Below are 16,174 nucleotides of genomic sequence, written 5' to 3' on the forward strand. Positions count from 1 at the left end.
TTATACATTCATTTTTCAGAATCAAATCATATAAATTTTTTAAAATTCTGCGGGGTGCTCAAAGTACCCCATTTCATCGAGAATCTTATTATACTGAGCCTAATCGCCGCGCATGCGCGTGAAATGTTGCGCATTTCTGGCATCACTGACCGGAACGGCATCGGTAGACGGGTAGACCGGGCACGCGAGCGAGCCGATTGGAGCCGATCGCGTTTAGTACCGCGCGCGTCATCTCTGGACTCGCCCGCACGCGCGACAATTCAAACGGCACACCGACAAACTGGACCCGTTACAGTCTTTCTTCTTTAAAATAAGTACTTGCAAGTTGAATAAAATGAGCCTGATTGTGCTTGCTTTCTTTTTATGTCTATACAAATAACAATTCACTATACAGGGTGTTCGGCTACAGGTGGGAGAAAATCTAAAGGGTGGTTCTCTATGATAATATAAGACGCAAATGAAGAATAAAAAAATTGCGATTTCAACAATTAAAAATGCGCTTAAAATGCGGCAACGTGACCAACAAAAGTGTACTTACATTGCGGACGTTATAGAGGCGCGCGCCAGTCATGTATCAAGTGAGACAGATACATGCATACTTGCATACCTTGGTTCTCATTTGGAGCCCCAGCGAGGTGAAATTTTTCAACCTTAAAATTAAAAGTCTGAATCCGGTTATTTGACCGGCACTAGTAGATTTAGTGTAAAACTATGCAATAAACTGCGAATTAAATCAGTGTGTACATACATTTTAATCAATTTCTGATATAATTTAAACTATTGTAAGTATTATGATGATATTACCTGCAGGCATACTTATATAGTCAACATACTATATGTAATTGGTAGCTAAAAAAGTTGCACAGATTTACTAGTGCCACTGATCCTGAACAAAGAATGCTCGATGTTAGATTGGGTCATGGATCAAATGTTACTTAATAGATTACAAGTACGATCTCGATCAGGGCCGAAACGTGCGTCCTGTAGACTCACGAAAATGATTTTCTAAAAACGTAAATTAGTTTCTACATAAATACCAGAAATACAACGTGCACATATAAAACTGTTTTTATTCCCTTTTTGTATACAAATAACATGTATTAAAAAAGTATATAAGCTATCAGTCCGAGTTGATTTATAAAATTAAATTAAAGTATCTAACAGTATACACATATCCAATGGAACACAAATTATATGAGGAACACTTAAAATCTAGACGTTCAGTAATCACAAAAGTGTGTTCAACACGTTCAGGACGGCTTATTGTTAGACAGCGTGAACTGAACCTCGAGATGAAGATCTTAAACAAAGTTTTCATAATTGTTGTCGATTAATGTTGCGGCACTTGTATTAATCTCTCCAGTTTCCGAGCTCGGCTTTGATGCGGAGTGCTTTTATAAGTAGCAACAACCGTCTCGAAAGTGTTATTAATTAGTGCTTCTATATGTATACTACAAAATATGATAAAATGTTGCAAGTTTTTTCATTTAGATTGTATGTTATCGTAGTTAGTATATGTAAAATATACTATTTATGAAAGTATTGTAATTAATATATTTAAATTTAATCGAGATCGCAACTGCGTAATAGTGGCACTACTAAATGGATAAGGCTTTGTTATAAAAAACGTATATTCTTCATTTAGAGAGGAGGAACACTTATTCGTCACGTCGACTCCCTACGAGGTCCGTTAACCGCGAGCGAATAAGAGTGAGAACGTGGGATCGACTGAGAAGTCCGAAAAAGTGAAAGAAACAAATATTAAAAAAGCGAAGAATCCAAAGTCTGAACAAACCAAAGAACCCCAAATTATAGTAGAAGTGTTAGAGGACGATAAGAAAAGATAATGGTCAATCTGACGACAGGTACCATCATCGACTTAACTGAATTACGAAATCATGGTGAAGTTTTTCCGACCAATCAATCTAAGCTTAGAATGTGGACTGACGTGTCCAACAATAAAATATTTAGCTGCTAGTCGGTTATCAGCATCGATACAGCAAATGGCTACATCCAAGCATTAGTTAATGATTGCCAGAAGAGATTGCATGGAGTTGTGTTTTTCTTAAAGAACGCGACGTGACGTATTGATATTTGTGGTACGTTATGCTATCTGCTATGAGCCTGAGAGCCTTGGCATTCCGTACAATTCCACTGGTGTTTGTCAAGACTTTCGAGGGGGCGAGTCTCGACGACACTCCAGCGATGGCCAACAGGTTTGCACAACCTGACGAATTTTAAACTTCAAAGAAGCCCGTATTCAAAAGCGCTGTGTTGCTTTAGAGTCGGCTAGTAGACCTTATCAAGAGTGAATATGGCAGAGATAAGTGCTCTTCCTCTCTAAATAAATAGTATACGTTTTTTATATTTAAAAAAGCTTTATCTTTTAATAATGCCACAATTACACTAAACGCAACTGGTAAGAAAACATCAAACCTTTCATGACAGAAAACAAAAGTGCTGACGGTTAAATAATGCTTTGACAGTCGACTGATTTCAACTATTTTGTGATCACCTCATATCGTATACAGTATACAGTGTCGCCAGAAACAACCGAAACCGGTTGTTTTTCCTCTCCTCCTTTTCCCATTCCAGCACCATGAGCACACTCCAACGTCCCCCACTAAACCGTAGACCACGGTGGTGCCCGTGCCGTAGACTGGTCTGGTTATCAGAGAGGGTGTAAACTGTATTCCCCTCGATTTCCTCGATCTGGCGACACTGACCGTATAAGACATCTTATATCTAAATAGAAATCAACATGAATTCAGTTTCTGTGCAACGAATACCAATACCCTAGAATATATCTAATAGGCCAATGTTCTGACAATAGAAAAAGAATGGTATACAGACACAGAAGAAAACATGAAGAACTCTTATACTCTTATTTCTTATCTGATCGTGTGCGCTAGTTCTATCAGCTAAGCTTAGTAGAACAATAGAATTTCAGACCGACAAGTATATAGTATTTATCCACCGAAATCGTAACAAACTACCGTTAACGTATAATCGATTTTAATAAAAATCAATAATAACAGATTGAAAGCCTTAATTAATTTTCTTCCATTGAAAAGTAAAACAAAAACTGTTCAAAGTAATAAATCTGGAAAGATAACATTGCATTTGAAAAAGAATTAAAAAATCTAACATCTTCAATATACGTAAAAACTTGGTAACTTCGCTTTACTTGTAGTATTTTTTCATTACACTTTTATATTCCCAGTCTTAATAAGAGAAAAATAATATAAAAAAAGAGATTAAAAAATTTAAAGTTTTACAGAATTAACTGCCTTTTTTGCTGCTTCGTCCAAGTCATTGGCTGTAATAATTGGTAAACCACTTTCCGCAAGAAGTTTCTTTGCCTCGTCTACATTTGTACCTAATTTAAGAAGAATCAGTTTAAAAATAAATAAAAACATTGTAATGAAAAAAGTTAGTGCAATAGAAATAAAACAGTAGTTACCTTCTAAGCGAACAACAAGGGGAATTTTAAGTTTGAAATTACGAAATGCTGAAATAATTCCTTTGGCTATTGTAGCACAATTTACAATACCACCAAATACATTTACAAGAATGGCTTTTACTTTTGGATCTAAACATATATTAGAGAAGGCAATTAAAATTATGCTCAATAATTGTTTAAATTTAGGTAGACAATGCATTTTTACTAAAGTACTAAATATAAATTGCACTGATACGTGCATATGATACGTGTGTATGATATACTTTGTTTGAATTAGCTACCTAAACTTATTATTATATTACCAAGCAAAATAAAAAGGTTTTCTAGATAGTAAGGGAACCAATAATAGACATGACAGGTCCTATTAGAATAGGAGATATCTGCATAAAAACTAAAATGAGACAAGTGTATGATAAAAGAAACTGTATTGCCAATGAAACTATCAATTTCCTTCAGTTATGCCACAGTCACAGACAGTAAAAACTATAATTCTGATATATTTGTCAAATCTCTTTTCTGCATAAAGGAAAGCATCTCAATTAACTCGAAATATTTTGAACCGTTTCCCCTCATTATCTTGAAGAACCAATAACTGTTAAAATTCTGAATATTATGGCATTGAATGTCAATTATTAGAACTGGATTATTGTTATTTGAAACCAAATTGTCAAGTGTGAATGAATTGAACTTGTAGTCGCCTAACTTTTGTTTTAATTTTTCAATTATGCCTTTCCTATTTTATTTTATTAAAAAGCAATTCCTTACATTTCATTTAACTTACCAAATATTACACAATATTAAACTATCTGATTAAGTGTAAATAAACTAAATTTTGACTTTTCTATATGTTTTATTGTACGAGTCTTTTGTTAATAATAATATATAGGAAAATATGAACAAAAATCGAAACTACATATTAGACCAATCTACTATTGTTTCTAATACGACTAAAAAGAGAAAAATAATTTAGAAAACCATGTGACAATGATTTAATTAGCAACATTAAGTAACTTACGTTTTGGAAACGAAACATTATTCACATTATTTTGGATATCTTTTCGTAAACCTCAATAAGATTCAATGCAAATACCAAAATCACAGTTTTACTGTTTCTTTGTGAACAAGTAGCATTTATTAGCAAGACTTGTTGGTCATTCGATTGAATAATAGTAAGTAGATCCTTTGATAGTCGAGAGAATACATACCTTCACTGAGTATTCTAAATGCTTGATAAACCTGATCTTCTTTAACACTTCCACCAACATCCAAAAAATTGGCTGGGGATCCACCATTTAGTTTAATTATGTCCATAGTTGCCATTGCCAATCCAGCACCATTAACTAAACATAATAAGCAACGTTATATTTTAAATATGTTAAACTAGGAAATAATTTTATTTATTGCCATATGCATATTTCAAAAATATTAGCTAAATTTTTATTAAACAAAGAATATATAGAAACGCTTTCTCTTTAACAGAAAAACATTATATAATTCTATGTCGTACCTAAACATCCTATATCACCATCCATACTAATATAATTCAGGCTAAACCGTGAAGCATCTACTTCTCGTGGGTCTCTTTCATCGTTATCTTCCAGAGCAAACAATTCTTGTTGTCGAAATTGAGCATTATCGTCAAATGCAATTTTTGCATCAACAGCTACAACTTGCTTGTCAGTAGTTTCAACCAATGGATTAATTTCAACTTGCAAAGCGTCAATATCTACAAATAGTTTCCATAAATTTTTTAATTCATATATTGTCTTTCTTTGAATATCTGGATCCACGAAGCCCAGGAAGGTGCTAACATCCTTAGCGATATCATCATCGATCCCATAATATATGTCAAGCGGTACTGTTTTTATTAATTCTGGATTCTTTTCAGCAACCGTTTCTATATCCATACCACCAGCTGGCGAAGCAATTAACACAGGACCATTGTGCTGTCTGTCCATAAGAATGCAAACATATGTTTCTCGTGCAATATTTACAGATTCAGCAATCATTATTTTCTGTACCAGTATGCCATCTTTGGAAGTCTGTTTTGTAATCAAACGATGACCTAACATATTTTTCACAACATCTACAACTGCTTTACGGCTATTAACAGAATACAATGAATGAGACATATATTTTCTTTTGTTTCACATTTTGTATTATCTCGCTTACTCCTTTATAAGGTGTACACCTCCTTTGAAACCATTGTTGAACCATCCTTTCCCACGACCACCAGCTAATACTTGAGCTTTTATAACAAATTCGTCAGCATCTAATAAATACAATTAGATAGATATATTTCTATAAGCAGACATAAATCATTACAATACATATTGATAAACATGTTTATTCTTCATAGTTATTAATAGACTGTGAATCTTTATGCATTTATGGCATATGAAAATTTTCAAAAGATCATAGAATATGAAATTCAATATACTTCAGTAGATTTTTTATTTATTTCGAATTTACAATGGCTATTGCCGCTGAAAGTAAGATATTATTTGATTCCGCTTCCTTCAAATTTCTCTACAAAAATTGAAAATTGCATAAACATTCGCAGTCTATAGTTATTAGAAATACAAATTATTCTTTATATATAGAATCAACTACAATATTACAAATTGTTTATTTCAAAACTGCAATGTACATTGAATTAACTTCTAGGTACATAACAAGTAATATCAATTAAAAATATTATACAGTTGTTATAAGACCTACAACTTTTAAAGTACAGCAAGTACCTTTCATCCAATGTCTTCAATCTATTTTACATTAAATAAATGTAATGTGTACATTGAAGTATCAAAATATTAATTTCACATTAAAGGAATAGTAATTAAGAATAAATACTAACGCAATGATTCTAATGCAGAATTCGCTTTTTTTAAATCATCAACAAGAGCAAAGTTTTGTACTGAAACTCCACAATCTCTCAGAAGTTCTTTACTTTGATATTCAAGTAAATTCAAACATCTCATTTGTTTAGTATTCGTTATAAGACCCTTTTTTAAAATTTCGAATGAATTAAACGAGTTTCGGCAAGCAATACGGAACATGTTTAACCTTACTTTTAACGCTTCACAAAATACCGATAAAAATTACTTATCTAATATATTGGAAATTGTTTACGAATTAAGATCACTAGCATTGAAACACATTAATTTATCGTTAGAACATGTAATTACGACGATTTCACACATAACATATCCTCATTTACTTATATGTGTAAAGTAATCGCCGGTCACCGGATCTTAAAACTAATACAAAGTGGCGATATCTCAAACATATAAATACGTATTTACATAAGTGGTGCGTTGCACGTTGCACTATCCTTTTTAACCTCTAAATCGAATCAATTTAATATATATTTACATATCTGTACATATATGTATATATATTTAGAATGTTTAATAAATATATACATGTTTTTAGTTTATTATGTTTGTATTTGTGTGAAACATATGACTGCTCCGCTAAATCTGTCTGTTATTACTATTACTTTATAATCAAATATGTATGTACATTTTATATATCACATAAAAAGAGGAAAATTAAGTATGCAGTAGAATAAGCAATCAAACAAGTTTAGTCGGATACGTAGGTAAAGTATATACTCTAAATCAAATTGGATTTATTATATACAAGATTATACATATTTTGTATTATCAGGAATAGATAAAAGAAGTATCCGAAATGTTTTTGCAAGTAAACATAAGTTAAAGATCGAAAGCAATTATTTACAATAAGCAAATAATTTTAAATTTACCGCAACTGTGGCAATTGACCAATAGCATAGTCACCGACGAGATCTCGTCGGTGCTTCGTGTCTCATGTTCTGAAATACCGACTGTAATAACGGTCACACGGCGCTTACCGAGCGGTCCCGCTAGGTGGCACCAGTGTTGCTAGATGGTACGGGAAAACTCGCGCATGCGCGGCGAATCCAGGAACGTATCTGCGTTCTACAGTCCGTAGCTTGTGGGGCAAGTTTTCTTTAGAGCGGTCTTGAACTTTTGTCCGTTACTGTATATATACAATTAGAATATATTTATATATTACATGTACATACACATCAAATTTTAATATAATATACGCATGTTAAACGTTATGTTTGAAAATCGAGAAGAAAAGATTGTGCGAAGCTATGCGGGGCAACCAAGGTGCCCGATTTCGTACTTCAGTGACGCTGGAATCGTCGCGCATGCGCGAGTTTTCACGGGCATTTCTAACTACATAAATTAGAAATTCTAACTGTCAAACACGCATTTTTTGAATCACTGACCACTTAGGATGCATTTTCTCGCCAAAATCTACAGGATTACATAAGAAAGAGGCAACACTTTCTGGCTTCCGGAGGTGAAGTTTATTTAATTTTCCTAAACCTTATTTAATTTTCATTGATTTAAATTTATTCTCGAATCGTGTTGCCTTCTCGCGATAATTTTACTCTTGTGTCGTGACGACCAGTGCTATTCGTTTCGTGGTATAGAAGTCAAGTTTATTTAATTTTGATTCACATTAATTTTGATTCTCTATTCAAATTGAATTGTTTATTTACTATTAATTCTCATTTAGTTTCTGACTTTTTGTCAATTGTAATGAATGAATTTGTTCTTTCTGTTACAGATTCCGCGGGAAAGGAATGAATCGTTTGAAAGAGTACATATCTTGGTAGCGAGATCGATGCGTTCGAGAATCGAATCGTGACAAAGCATCATGGCGGACTTTCTTGAAGCAGGAGAGGACGCGAGGCGAGTACCAATTATCTTTTCAATTATACTGTGTCATTGATCATCTTTTTTTCAAACAATTACTGAAAAATTAATAAATATGTAACTTGAATTATTTATCACCATAGTAAAAGGCTATAGTGAAATGTGCAATCCGGATTGACTTTTTATTGCATTTCAAAAACGAAACCACCAACGCAGTTTCGCTATCGTAAAATATATTTTCCTCACGTTCATTTGTTGTTTATCTCCCGAAAGCTCTTAGGCATAAAGACATAGTTTTAACCTTTTGCTCGTTATAAATAAGCAAAAAATTGATGGAATAGAAATATAGATAGAAAAATAGAAAACATTGAATAGAATAGAAACAAGAAAACGGTACTGTCCACGTAACGGTTATTTTATTGCGTCTTGATAACAAATGACGCGTTGACAAGGTCACTCACGGAAATTCACTTGTGTACATTTTCACTATCATTATACTAATGACACCGCGACCGAAATCTTGGGTCAGCGAGGGTCGCAATTCTACGTTCCACGAGCCTCTTCACCCCCGCGCCGCGCTGGTCCCAATTCGGGGGCAATTTCCGAACATCTGGGACTCACGCCTCCTTTAACCTTCGCGATCCCAAGAATCCGACCACGGCTCATTATAAGCACGACAGTCAAAGTTAACGGATGTGTGTTGCGTTATCTCCGAGCTTCCCTCAGACCTTGTCATCCGCATCCTTTGTTATAACAAGGACCTTTACGTAGGTGCGTACGTTTCTGTATTTCATCATTTGACAGAATTAAGATTATTTATTAGCGAATTATTTATTTTTCAGTGATTTAAATTTATTCGTGAATCGTATTGCCTTCCCGCGATATTTACTCTTGTGTCGTAACCGAACAATCGTATTTAAATTAGTGTCGTCAAGTTTATTTAATTTTTGTTCAAATTAATTTTTTGGTTTTATATTGAACTTGAATTATTTATAGTTCATATTAATTCGGATTTATTCTTTGACGATTGGTCGATTGATATTAATTGAATTTGTCCTTTCTCTGTTACAGAGCCCGAGGGAAAAGAATATTATCTCGATAGACGAAATCGAGACGCAGCGTATCGTGCTTTTCTCAAGAAGGAGTGGACGCGAGTGTGAGTATCATTATCTTCCCAATTAAACTGTGTTCTTAAACATCTCTTCAAACTATAATGAAAAATTAATAAATATTCAACTTGAGTAGTCTCTGACGGTCCATTGATTCAAATTAAATGAAATTATTCTTTCTGTTACAGAGCCGTAAGGTATCAAATTCTTTGAGGATGCTTGCCTGGATACCTCATACTGCCAAGTACCTTGATGACCAAGACATCGACAGCTGAGATCGAGGGCAACGTGTCGTGCTTTTTTCAAGGGGGATCTTACATATATAATACATGCTGAAAATTTCGTCAAAATCGATTAACATACACACGAGCTACAAGCGATTAAAAATGTTGAAAATCGTAGTTTCACACGATTTTTGATCAGTTTCTGCTTAAAATCCACAAAATCGTACATCTTTCGATGCGTGTCGTTTTTTCCTGCGTCAACAGATTTCGATGAAATTTTCAGCATGTGTATAACTAACATAGATCTACAAAACATATATTTTAAATTTTCATTAAGGGCCCTAATAAAAAAGTTAAAAAAAATGCCTTTTTTATTTTTGCATGTAACTTTGTAAATTATAATTTTTTGGAAAATCTTTTTTGCATATATAAATCTAATATAATGTATTAGTATTATATTAATATAATATAAATAAAATATAAAAAATCAGGTCGTTTGTTACAATTATAAAAAAGTTATTCCGTTTTAAAGGGCGTTCGAATACTTTCGTGAGCCACTGTATATTCGTAGATTTATTCAATAACACATTTTCCATTGTGTTCAATTCTTTTTTAACCATTTTCGAGGTAACTTCTCGTATTATTGAATAAACATATGAATAAATACCTTGATTTTGTCTTCGATTCTGAATTTGATAACGCTACGAACTTTCCAACCCAATACTAAATCTCACATTCGATCTGCTTGAGATCGAACGAGAAGCAAGATGAAAAATAAGGAAAATAAAATTTCAATGCACAAATCTCCTCAGCACCCGCATGGGAAAATTGTGTTTTGAATGGCGAGTATGACTGGGCAATGAACGTACAAGGATGGTGTATCGAATTTCTATCGTACTTTTACGGTTTTCATTCGACTCGCCATCGTCTATACAACATCGACTCTATTTTCATTACCCTATCTTTTACTCACCCCTATCCCAATTCCGATTTTACAGTCGGTTCGAGCCCGTTCATTTTTGCTTTTTAACCTTTACCAACTCGATACCTCTCTCCGGGGTATTGTTGCTCCACAGAAATGGTGAAAAATCGACGGAACCACTAATTGGTTCTGTCAATCCTGTACTGGGGTCGCGGAAGCGAGGTATGGAACGGTAGGGGCAGGAGTTGGAAGAATGTTGAAACGACGAAGCATGGGTCACGTCGACCGGAAAGATTCGTTACGGGAATACAGCGTTCCGACAGAGCAACTTTCATTATAGTTGCGCGCTTTTTCTGATTGATCCTTCGTTTTATTATTGGTTTTTTCTGCCTTTTTCAATAACTGCGCTCCAATGCACTGATGGTTTCGCGTGTTCCAACGCTTCGCCGATGCCGGCCACAAGAAATGAATCGACCTCGATGTTCATAATACGCATCCCTCTTATGAATAACTGAAACGCCCAACTCTAATCATTTGTTTATCAATAAGTTATTTTTCATTCGATACATTACAGTTATTTTTAATCCTTTGACCTACGATTTTTCTTCACAGCAACGATGATTCTCCTTCGGCTTTAATCATTTCCTAGAAGAAACAGGAACATCTATGTTTGTTACATGACTGGGCGATGATAGTAGAGCAACAGAAATGTATTTTAATCTTAAAGTTTTAACTGGGAATGACGAGTTAAATCGTCATTCGTGTTCATGATTACCTGGCACACATTTTTCACTTCCTTCTTAATTCAATAAATAATTCTATGGAGAGTAAATCCGCGTTTACTGTCATACAGCCGTGTTCTGCACAGACAGTGATCGTTTAGGGCTTTAGGGACACTATTTTTTTATGACTGCGTCTACCGCGCCGACCGCGCCGAGACTTGAATGAGATACGGATCGCGTGGCCGAAGCGTGTCGTCGTCGTCGGCACAGTTTAAAGGGCCGCGTGTTCTCACGATGTAATGCCAATTAAAAATGCTTCATTTTTCATTACATATTTTCTTATGGGACTTTCACTAACTTATTTCTGACATTTTTCTTATTAAAATGACACCAGAGACACGATATAATTTCAATGCAAGTCCAATTTTGGAAATTATGACTTTCAGGACTACTTATATACTTGGTTCCAAATAAGAAGGTAAACTAGCCGACGAATTTAAGTCTCTACTGCGCATATGACTCTAACGGAACTCGTTCATTGGCTAATCCCCCACTCATACTCCGCCGACCATGCGATCATTGGTTGACACGCAACAACATGCGCAGAACCAAGTACCTTCTTATTTGGACTCGAGTATAGGTGAGGAAATAATAAAGGCTTGTAAAACATCATAATGTAACTTGAATTTTATTGTATAGTACTAAATGATGCCACGTACAGCACTTTTTCACGCGAAGGTTTCCGCTTCGACGCTCGACAAAATAAAAAGTTCGTGACTATCCTTTCACACGAATCCTGATCACCTTGATTGCATACATGGCATACAGTGTAAATTTTGTTACGTTCACTTTTAGTTTCGAGTAATTAGAAAATAAAATAATGATTATATATTATTCGATTAAATTGGTTTTAATCGGTACTTGTGTTTACGGGTCAATTTGTCGATGTTGTATCGCGTCTACTCTGTACTTCAAATGAATTTCGAGTAATCATGAAAACGAGAAAATGTCATTGTATTACTGGGAATTTTGCAAACGTTTAAAACGCTTATTTGTTAATGGACAAAGTCAGCAAGAATCCAAAAGATCGTTGTTGTTAGCTCTCGCACTTGAAAATCGAAGAGGTCTTGTTACCAATTTTTCGATATTATAGCTGTCATCGATCACACACGTTAACTATTCTGACTCGTTTCCTCCCAGGAAGAAGCAATGTGTATGCTCTGTGAATCCTCGAACACACACACAAAATTATATACTGGCGTACTTAGACTAATGTAAACTACTTAATCGGATACTCTCACATTGAAACAACCACTGTTGCTGAAACACAGCATGCGTTACTCGACATATTCGGTTTTCGGTAGCGCTTTAAAAACTGATTAAAACCATTGTTAGTATTGTCATATTTACTCGTTGACTTAGTGGTTGTGTTATCACGAGACTGCGGATTGGTATCCATTTATGGCAAAAATGAATACATGAAATTCAAAACTCTGAAGACATTTGAAGAATTTCAGGATACCGTTATCGTTCTTTTGATTTATTACAATAATTCAAAAGGAAAGTACATCTTCATTTAACTTCTATTTTTCTCGATTGCCTTAGAAACTTCTTGTTTTACATAAAGATCCGCAGTCTAGTTATCACTCATTTCGATTCATAACGTCTTATTTTTCTATTCCAGTGATGAGCAACCTGCGGACCGCGGTGGGCCAAAAGTGGAAACCTAATACAGTAATGTACCATTCTAACAAGGAGAAGGCACGGTCATGGGGTCTCAGAGTTTCTCGAAACTTTACATACTGGTAGATTTCGTTCTCCTGTTTATGAAAATATAGCATTATAGGGTCAGCTACTCAATAACTTTTGAGATATTTACAATTGAAATTTCATTACTGTTTCGTATAGTTGAGTACAGTTTCGGTTGAAGATATTGTCAAGTGCCAAACGGCGTGGTGGTAACGTTATTAGGTTGCTACTAGAAAGGGCCAGGGTTTAAATCCTTGTCCACTTTTTTTCTTTTCAGTTTATCTAAGTTGTTTAGCTGGTTCATTAAATTATTTTAAACAAATGCAATGTTTTCATAGCAAGGGCCTCTTTAATAATTTGAGACAAACTATGAAGTAGAAATGTAATTTTCTCATATAATTTAAATCACCGATGTCTTTGTTTATAAATTTCTGTCTATTTCTTGACATTTATTCTTTATATTATGAATATTTAGGATATGTGCTATCTATGCTGCAAACAGATTTGTAAGTGCCACCCGTTCGCGTTCATGGCATCGTTCGTCGAAATGTTCGTCGAAATGTCATAACATCTCCAAAAATTCAAGTCATTTAATCTCGAATCTGATGCCCTTAAAATGCTTCGTACAGACCTGAACATTTCAACTCAATAAACTGCCAACATTTTCTGTATTTCTTTGTGTAGTGTAGTTGTTCGCAAGGAAATTTGGAAATAGCACAAATCCGTTCCGATCGCCGTTCGTCGAAATGTTCGTCGAAATGCGCGGTTCACGGCGCTGTTCGTTAAAATGTTCTAGTCTGTACGAGGCCTTATACGAAGAATGTATTTTCTGACGTAGTTCAGCGAAGACGGCCGAATACTAGAAAAAATAGCCGGGAAGTAACAACAATATATCGGAAATCGTTAACGAATGCCTGCTGGCCGCAGGCAGTATGCTACAGAGCCAAATGCGGCCCGTAGGCCGCCGGTTGCTCATCACTGCCAATATGCCAATTAAGATCTTGCCTAAAGTATCGCTTGCATATTTGAAACATCATTTCGATGTTCTATATAGTTTCCGATTCTGTTGTGTTACAATTTACATATTACAAATCGGGCATTCATGTCATCCATTCATTGGTCCCGATATAAACGAGCTCGTTGAAACTTACTTTAGAGAAACTTATATTACATTCGACACAATGGTATCATTAATATAAAGGAAATAAATTTGTATGCAAATTTCGGTTTCCTTATATTAGTTTATAAAAAAAAAACACGAAATATCTACTCGCAGTCATACGTGAGGCGTTAGAAATTTGTAATTGCTCATACAACGGACGTTGTGTATCTGAAATGTACAATTTTTACGCCGTCTATACGTATGTTACGTGCATCGTTGAATAATCCACAGTATTTTAGTAAGGCATAGCTTCAATCTAAATTTAAAATATACTGGACAATAATTACGAATGGACTGCGGATTTGTTATCAAAATTCGGATTGACCTCTCCCCATATAATAACGAGTCTGGCTCGTGATTTCCACCAAAATTTACTAAACACGATTGTTATTCATTTCTTTTTAATTGAGATATTTGTGTTCGTCTATGTATTATCAATTTTTAAACATTCATGCAAATCTAGACATACATACAATAAACGTAAAGATTCTCTCTTTATTAGGATATTTTTAAGGACAAAGGAGTTCTAGCCATTGCAGCATCGAAGAAAATAATACGAGAAAGACGAATGTTGTCGCTGCGACAGTAAAATATAGATAGTAAAATAATTTTTATTCCCTGTTAGTATCAGACAAATTTTCATTTGGGACATCTTTTCCCTTTTATTAAATATAAAAACATGTTCCTATTTGTTTCCACTTTGTTACAGACAAGCGGAACATTTTGATTTTGCATAAAAACCCGCAGTCTAATTATGGTCAACGTCTAATTATCTTAAACACAAGATTCCGTTAGAATCGAAAGATTTGAAGAAAAGAAAGCAGAGGTTGTCGGAGGAGATAAAAGGGGATGTGGATGACTCAACACTTAGCTAGTATTAATTGGTTACAGCTTTCCAGATTTACGAACGTACAGCACGAAATAAACGAATCGATACAACCCGAGAATCCTTTCGATATAAAACTGAATCGCTAGTCTATAAAGGTATCATGCAAACGGATCGTACGATAAAAAAAGAACTGTATAGCTCGTGCAAGCTTCGCATTCCTTCCTCTAGATAAACGGTGAAAATGTGTCCGTATCGAGGGTCCCGGGGCTCGATAAGTCGAATCACAGGCTCTAATCCCGTAAACGTTTCTAAATTGATCGATCGCGTTGCTCGCGTGCGCATTGTCCTGTCGCGATCCGTTTCGAGGCAGCCGTGATCCATCGTCGATCTCGTAAAAAGAAAACGCATTCTCCCGACGTAATCGTAAGCCGGCTGGCCGTGAAATGCACGCACACACACACACAGAGACACACACAGACACAGTGGAACACAGACGCAGACGCACACGCACAAAAGACAAAGTCACTTTTCATCCGGTCTCTTCCGGGATCCACAGAAACGAAAGGAAATCGATACGAAGCGCCGCGTTGCACTCCGCCTTCCGGCGGCCAAGACCCAAGGATGACTTGTGGGCAACCGCTGATGTATGTATCGTGAATCGACGACTTTCGAATCCGTTTTGCGTCCTCCATGTCAATCTGTCGATCACTGAACCTCGCAGACGAAGAACGTTTCGAAACTGCAGGGGCTGTCGTTCCACTTCAGCCCTTTGCCGTCCCTGTTCCACAGCTCCAGACAGTGCTCCTCTTCGCCGTTTTCGTATCTGGAACGTCAAGTATAGATTACATCATCCCTTTCGATCGAAACGATTCCCTTATCCGCGTCTCTTAAATTTAGGGGCCTGCTGTAAGGAGAAGCTAGGGCACAAAATTAAAAGTTACAAAATGGGATGTTCAATCATCCTGACACCCCCTGTGGTGTCTAGCCACAAGCTATCATTTGCTATGATTACGGTTATATAACATTGTTTTCCTTATGTGTTACGATTTCTGTGCAACGACACCTTCTTTGTAGAACGTATATGTACAATTCGTATAGAAACTAGCACCTATAAATGAAGTTATGGTTAAAAAGTAGGGGTGTGCGAGTACCCGCGATTCCACGTAGGATACCTTCAGATTGTAACTAGAAAGCAACTAGAATCTTACTAGATTTTGGGTCGAAAATATGGGTCTGCGCCCTGACGTTGTTTGTCCTTATTTAAAGGGCTGGGTGA

The 16,174-nt window shown here is 35.4% G+C and overlaps 2 protein-coding genes and 1 long non-coding RNA gene across 4 annotated transcripts in view; 1 reads left to right on the forward strand and 2 right to left on the reverse strand.

Annotated features, from left to right (window-relative positions):
* Positions 1-1,050: 1,050 nt before the first annotated feature.
* On the reverse strand, positions 1,051-6,756 carry LOC143212118 (succinate--CoA ligase [GDP-forming] subunit beta, mitochondrial-like). Its single transcript, XM_076430525.1, has 6 exons — positions 6,321-6,756; positions 5,636-5,735; positions 4,971-5,566; positions 4,669-4,803; positions 3,464-3,592; positions 1,051-3,379 (listed from the first exon to the last, which is right to left on the reverse strand). Exons 1-6 carry the CDS (start codon positions 6,520-6,522, stop codon positions 3,267-3,269), a joined length of 1,275 nt encoding a protein of 424 aa, XP_076286640.1. The 5' UTR covers positions 6,523-6,756; the 3' UTR covers positions 1,051-3,266.
* An 872-nt stretch (positions 6,757-7,628) lies between these two features.
* Positions 7,629-9,881, forward strand: LOC143212131 (uncharacterized). The gene is made up of 4 exons (XR_013009633.1): positions 7,629-7,822; positions 8,093-8,217; positions 9,253-9,337; positions 9,479-9,881. It is a non-coding gene; the product is annotated as an uncharacterized LOC143212131 (long non-coding RNA).
* A 1,949-nt stretch (positions 9,882-11,830) lies between these two features.
* The window catches only part of LOC143212121 (uncharacterized), a 278,017-nt gene continuing 273,673 nt past the window's right edge, over positions 11,831-16,174 (reverse strand). For both annotated transcript variants that reach the window (XM_076430534.1, XM_076430533.1), the window contains exon 7: positions 11,831-15,721. In XM_076430534.1, the coding sequence (XP_076286649.1) occupies positions 15,604-15,721 (118 nt within the window). In that variant the 3' untranslated portion in view covers positions 11,831-15,603. The remainder of the gene's footprint in view (positions 15,722-16,174) is intronic.

This window comes from Lasioglossum baleicum, chromosome 9, assembly GCF_051020765.1.
Source record: "Lasioglossum baleicum chromosome 9, iyLasBale1, whole genome shotgun sequence".
Classification (NCBI taxonomy): domain Eukaryota; kingdom Metazoa; phylum Arthropoda; class Insecta; order Hymenoptera; family Halictidae; genus Lasioglossum; species Lasioglossum baleicum.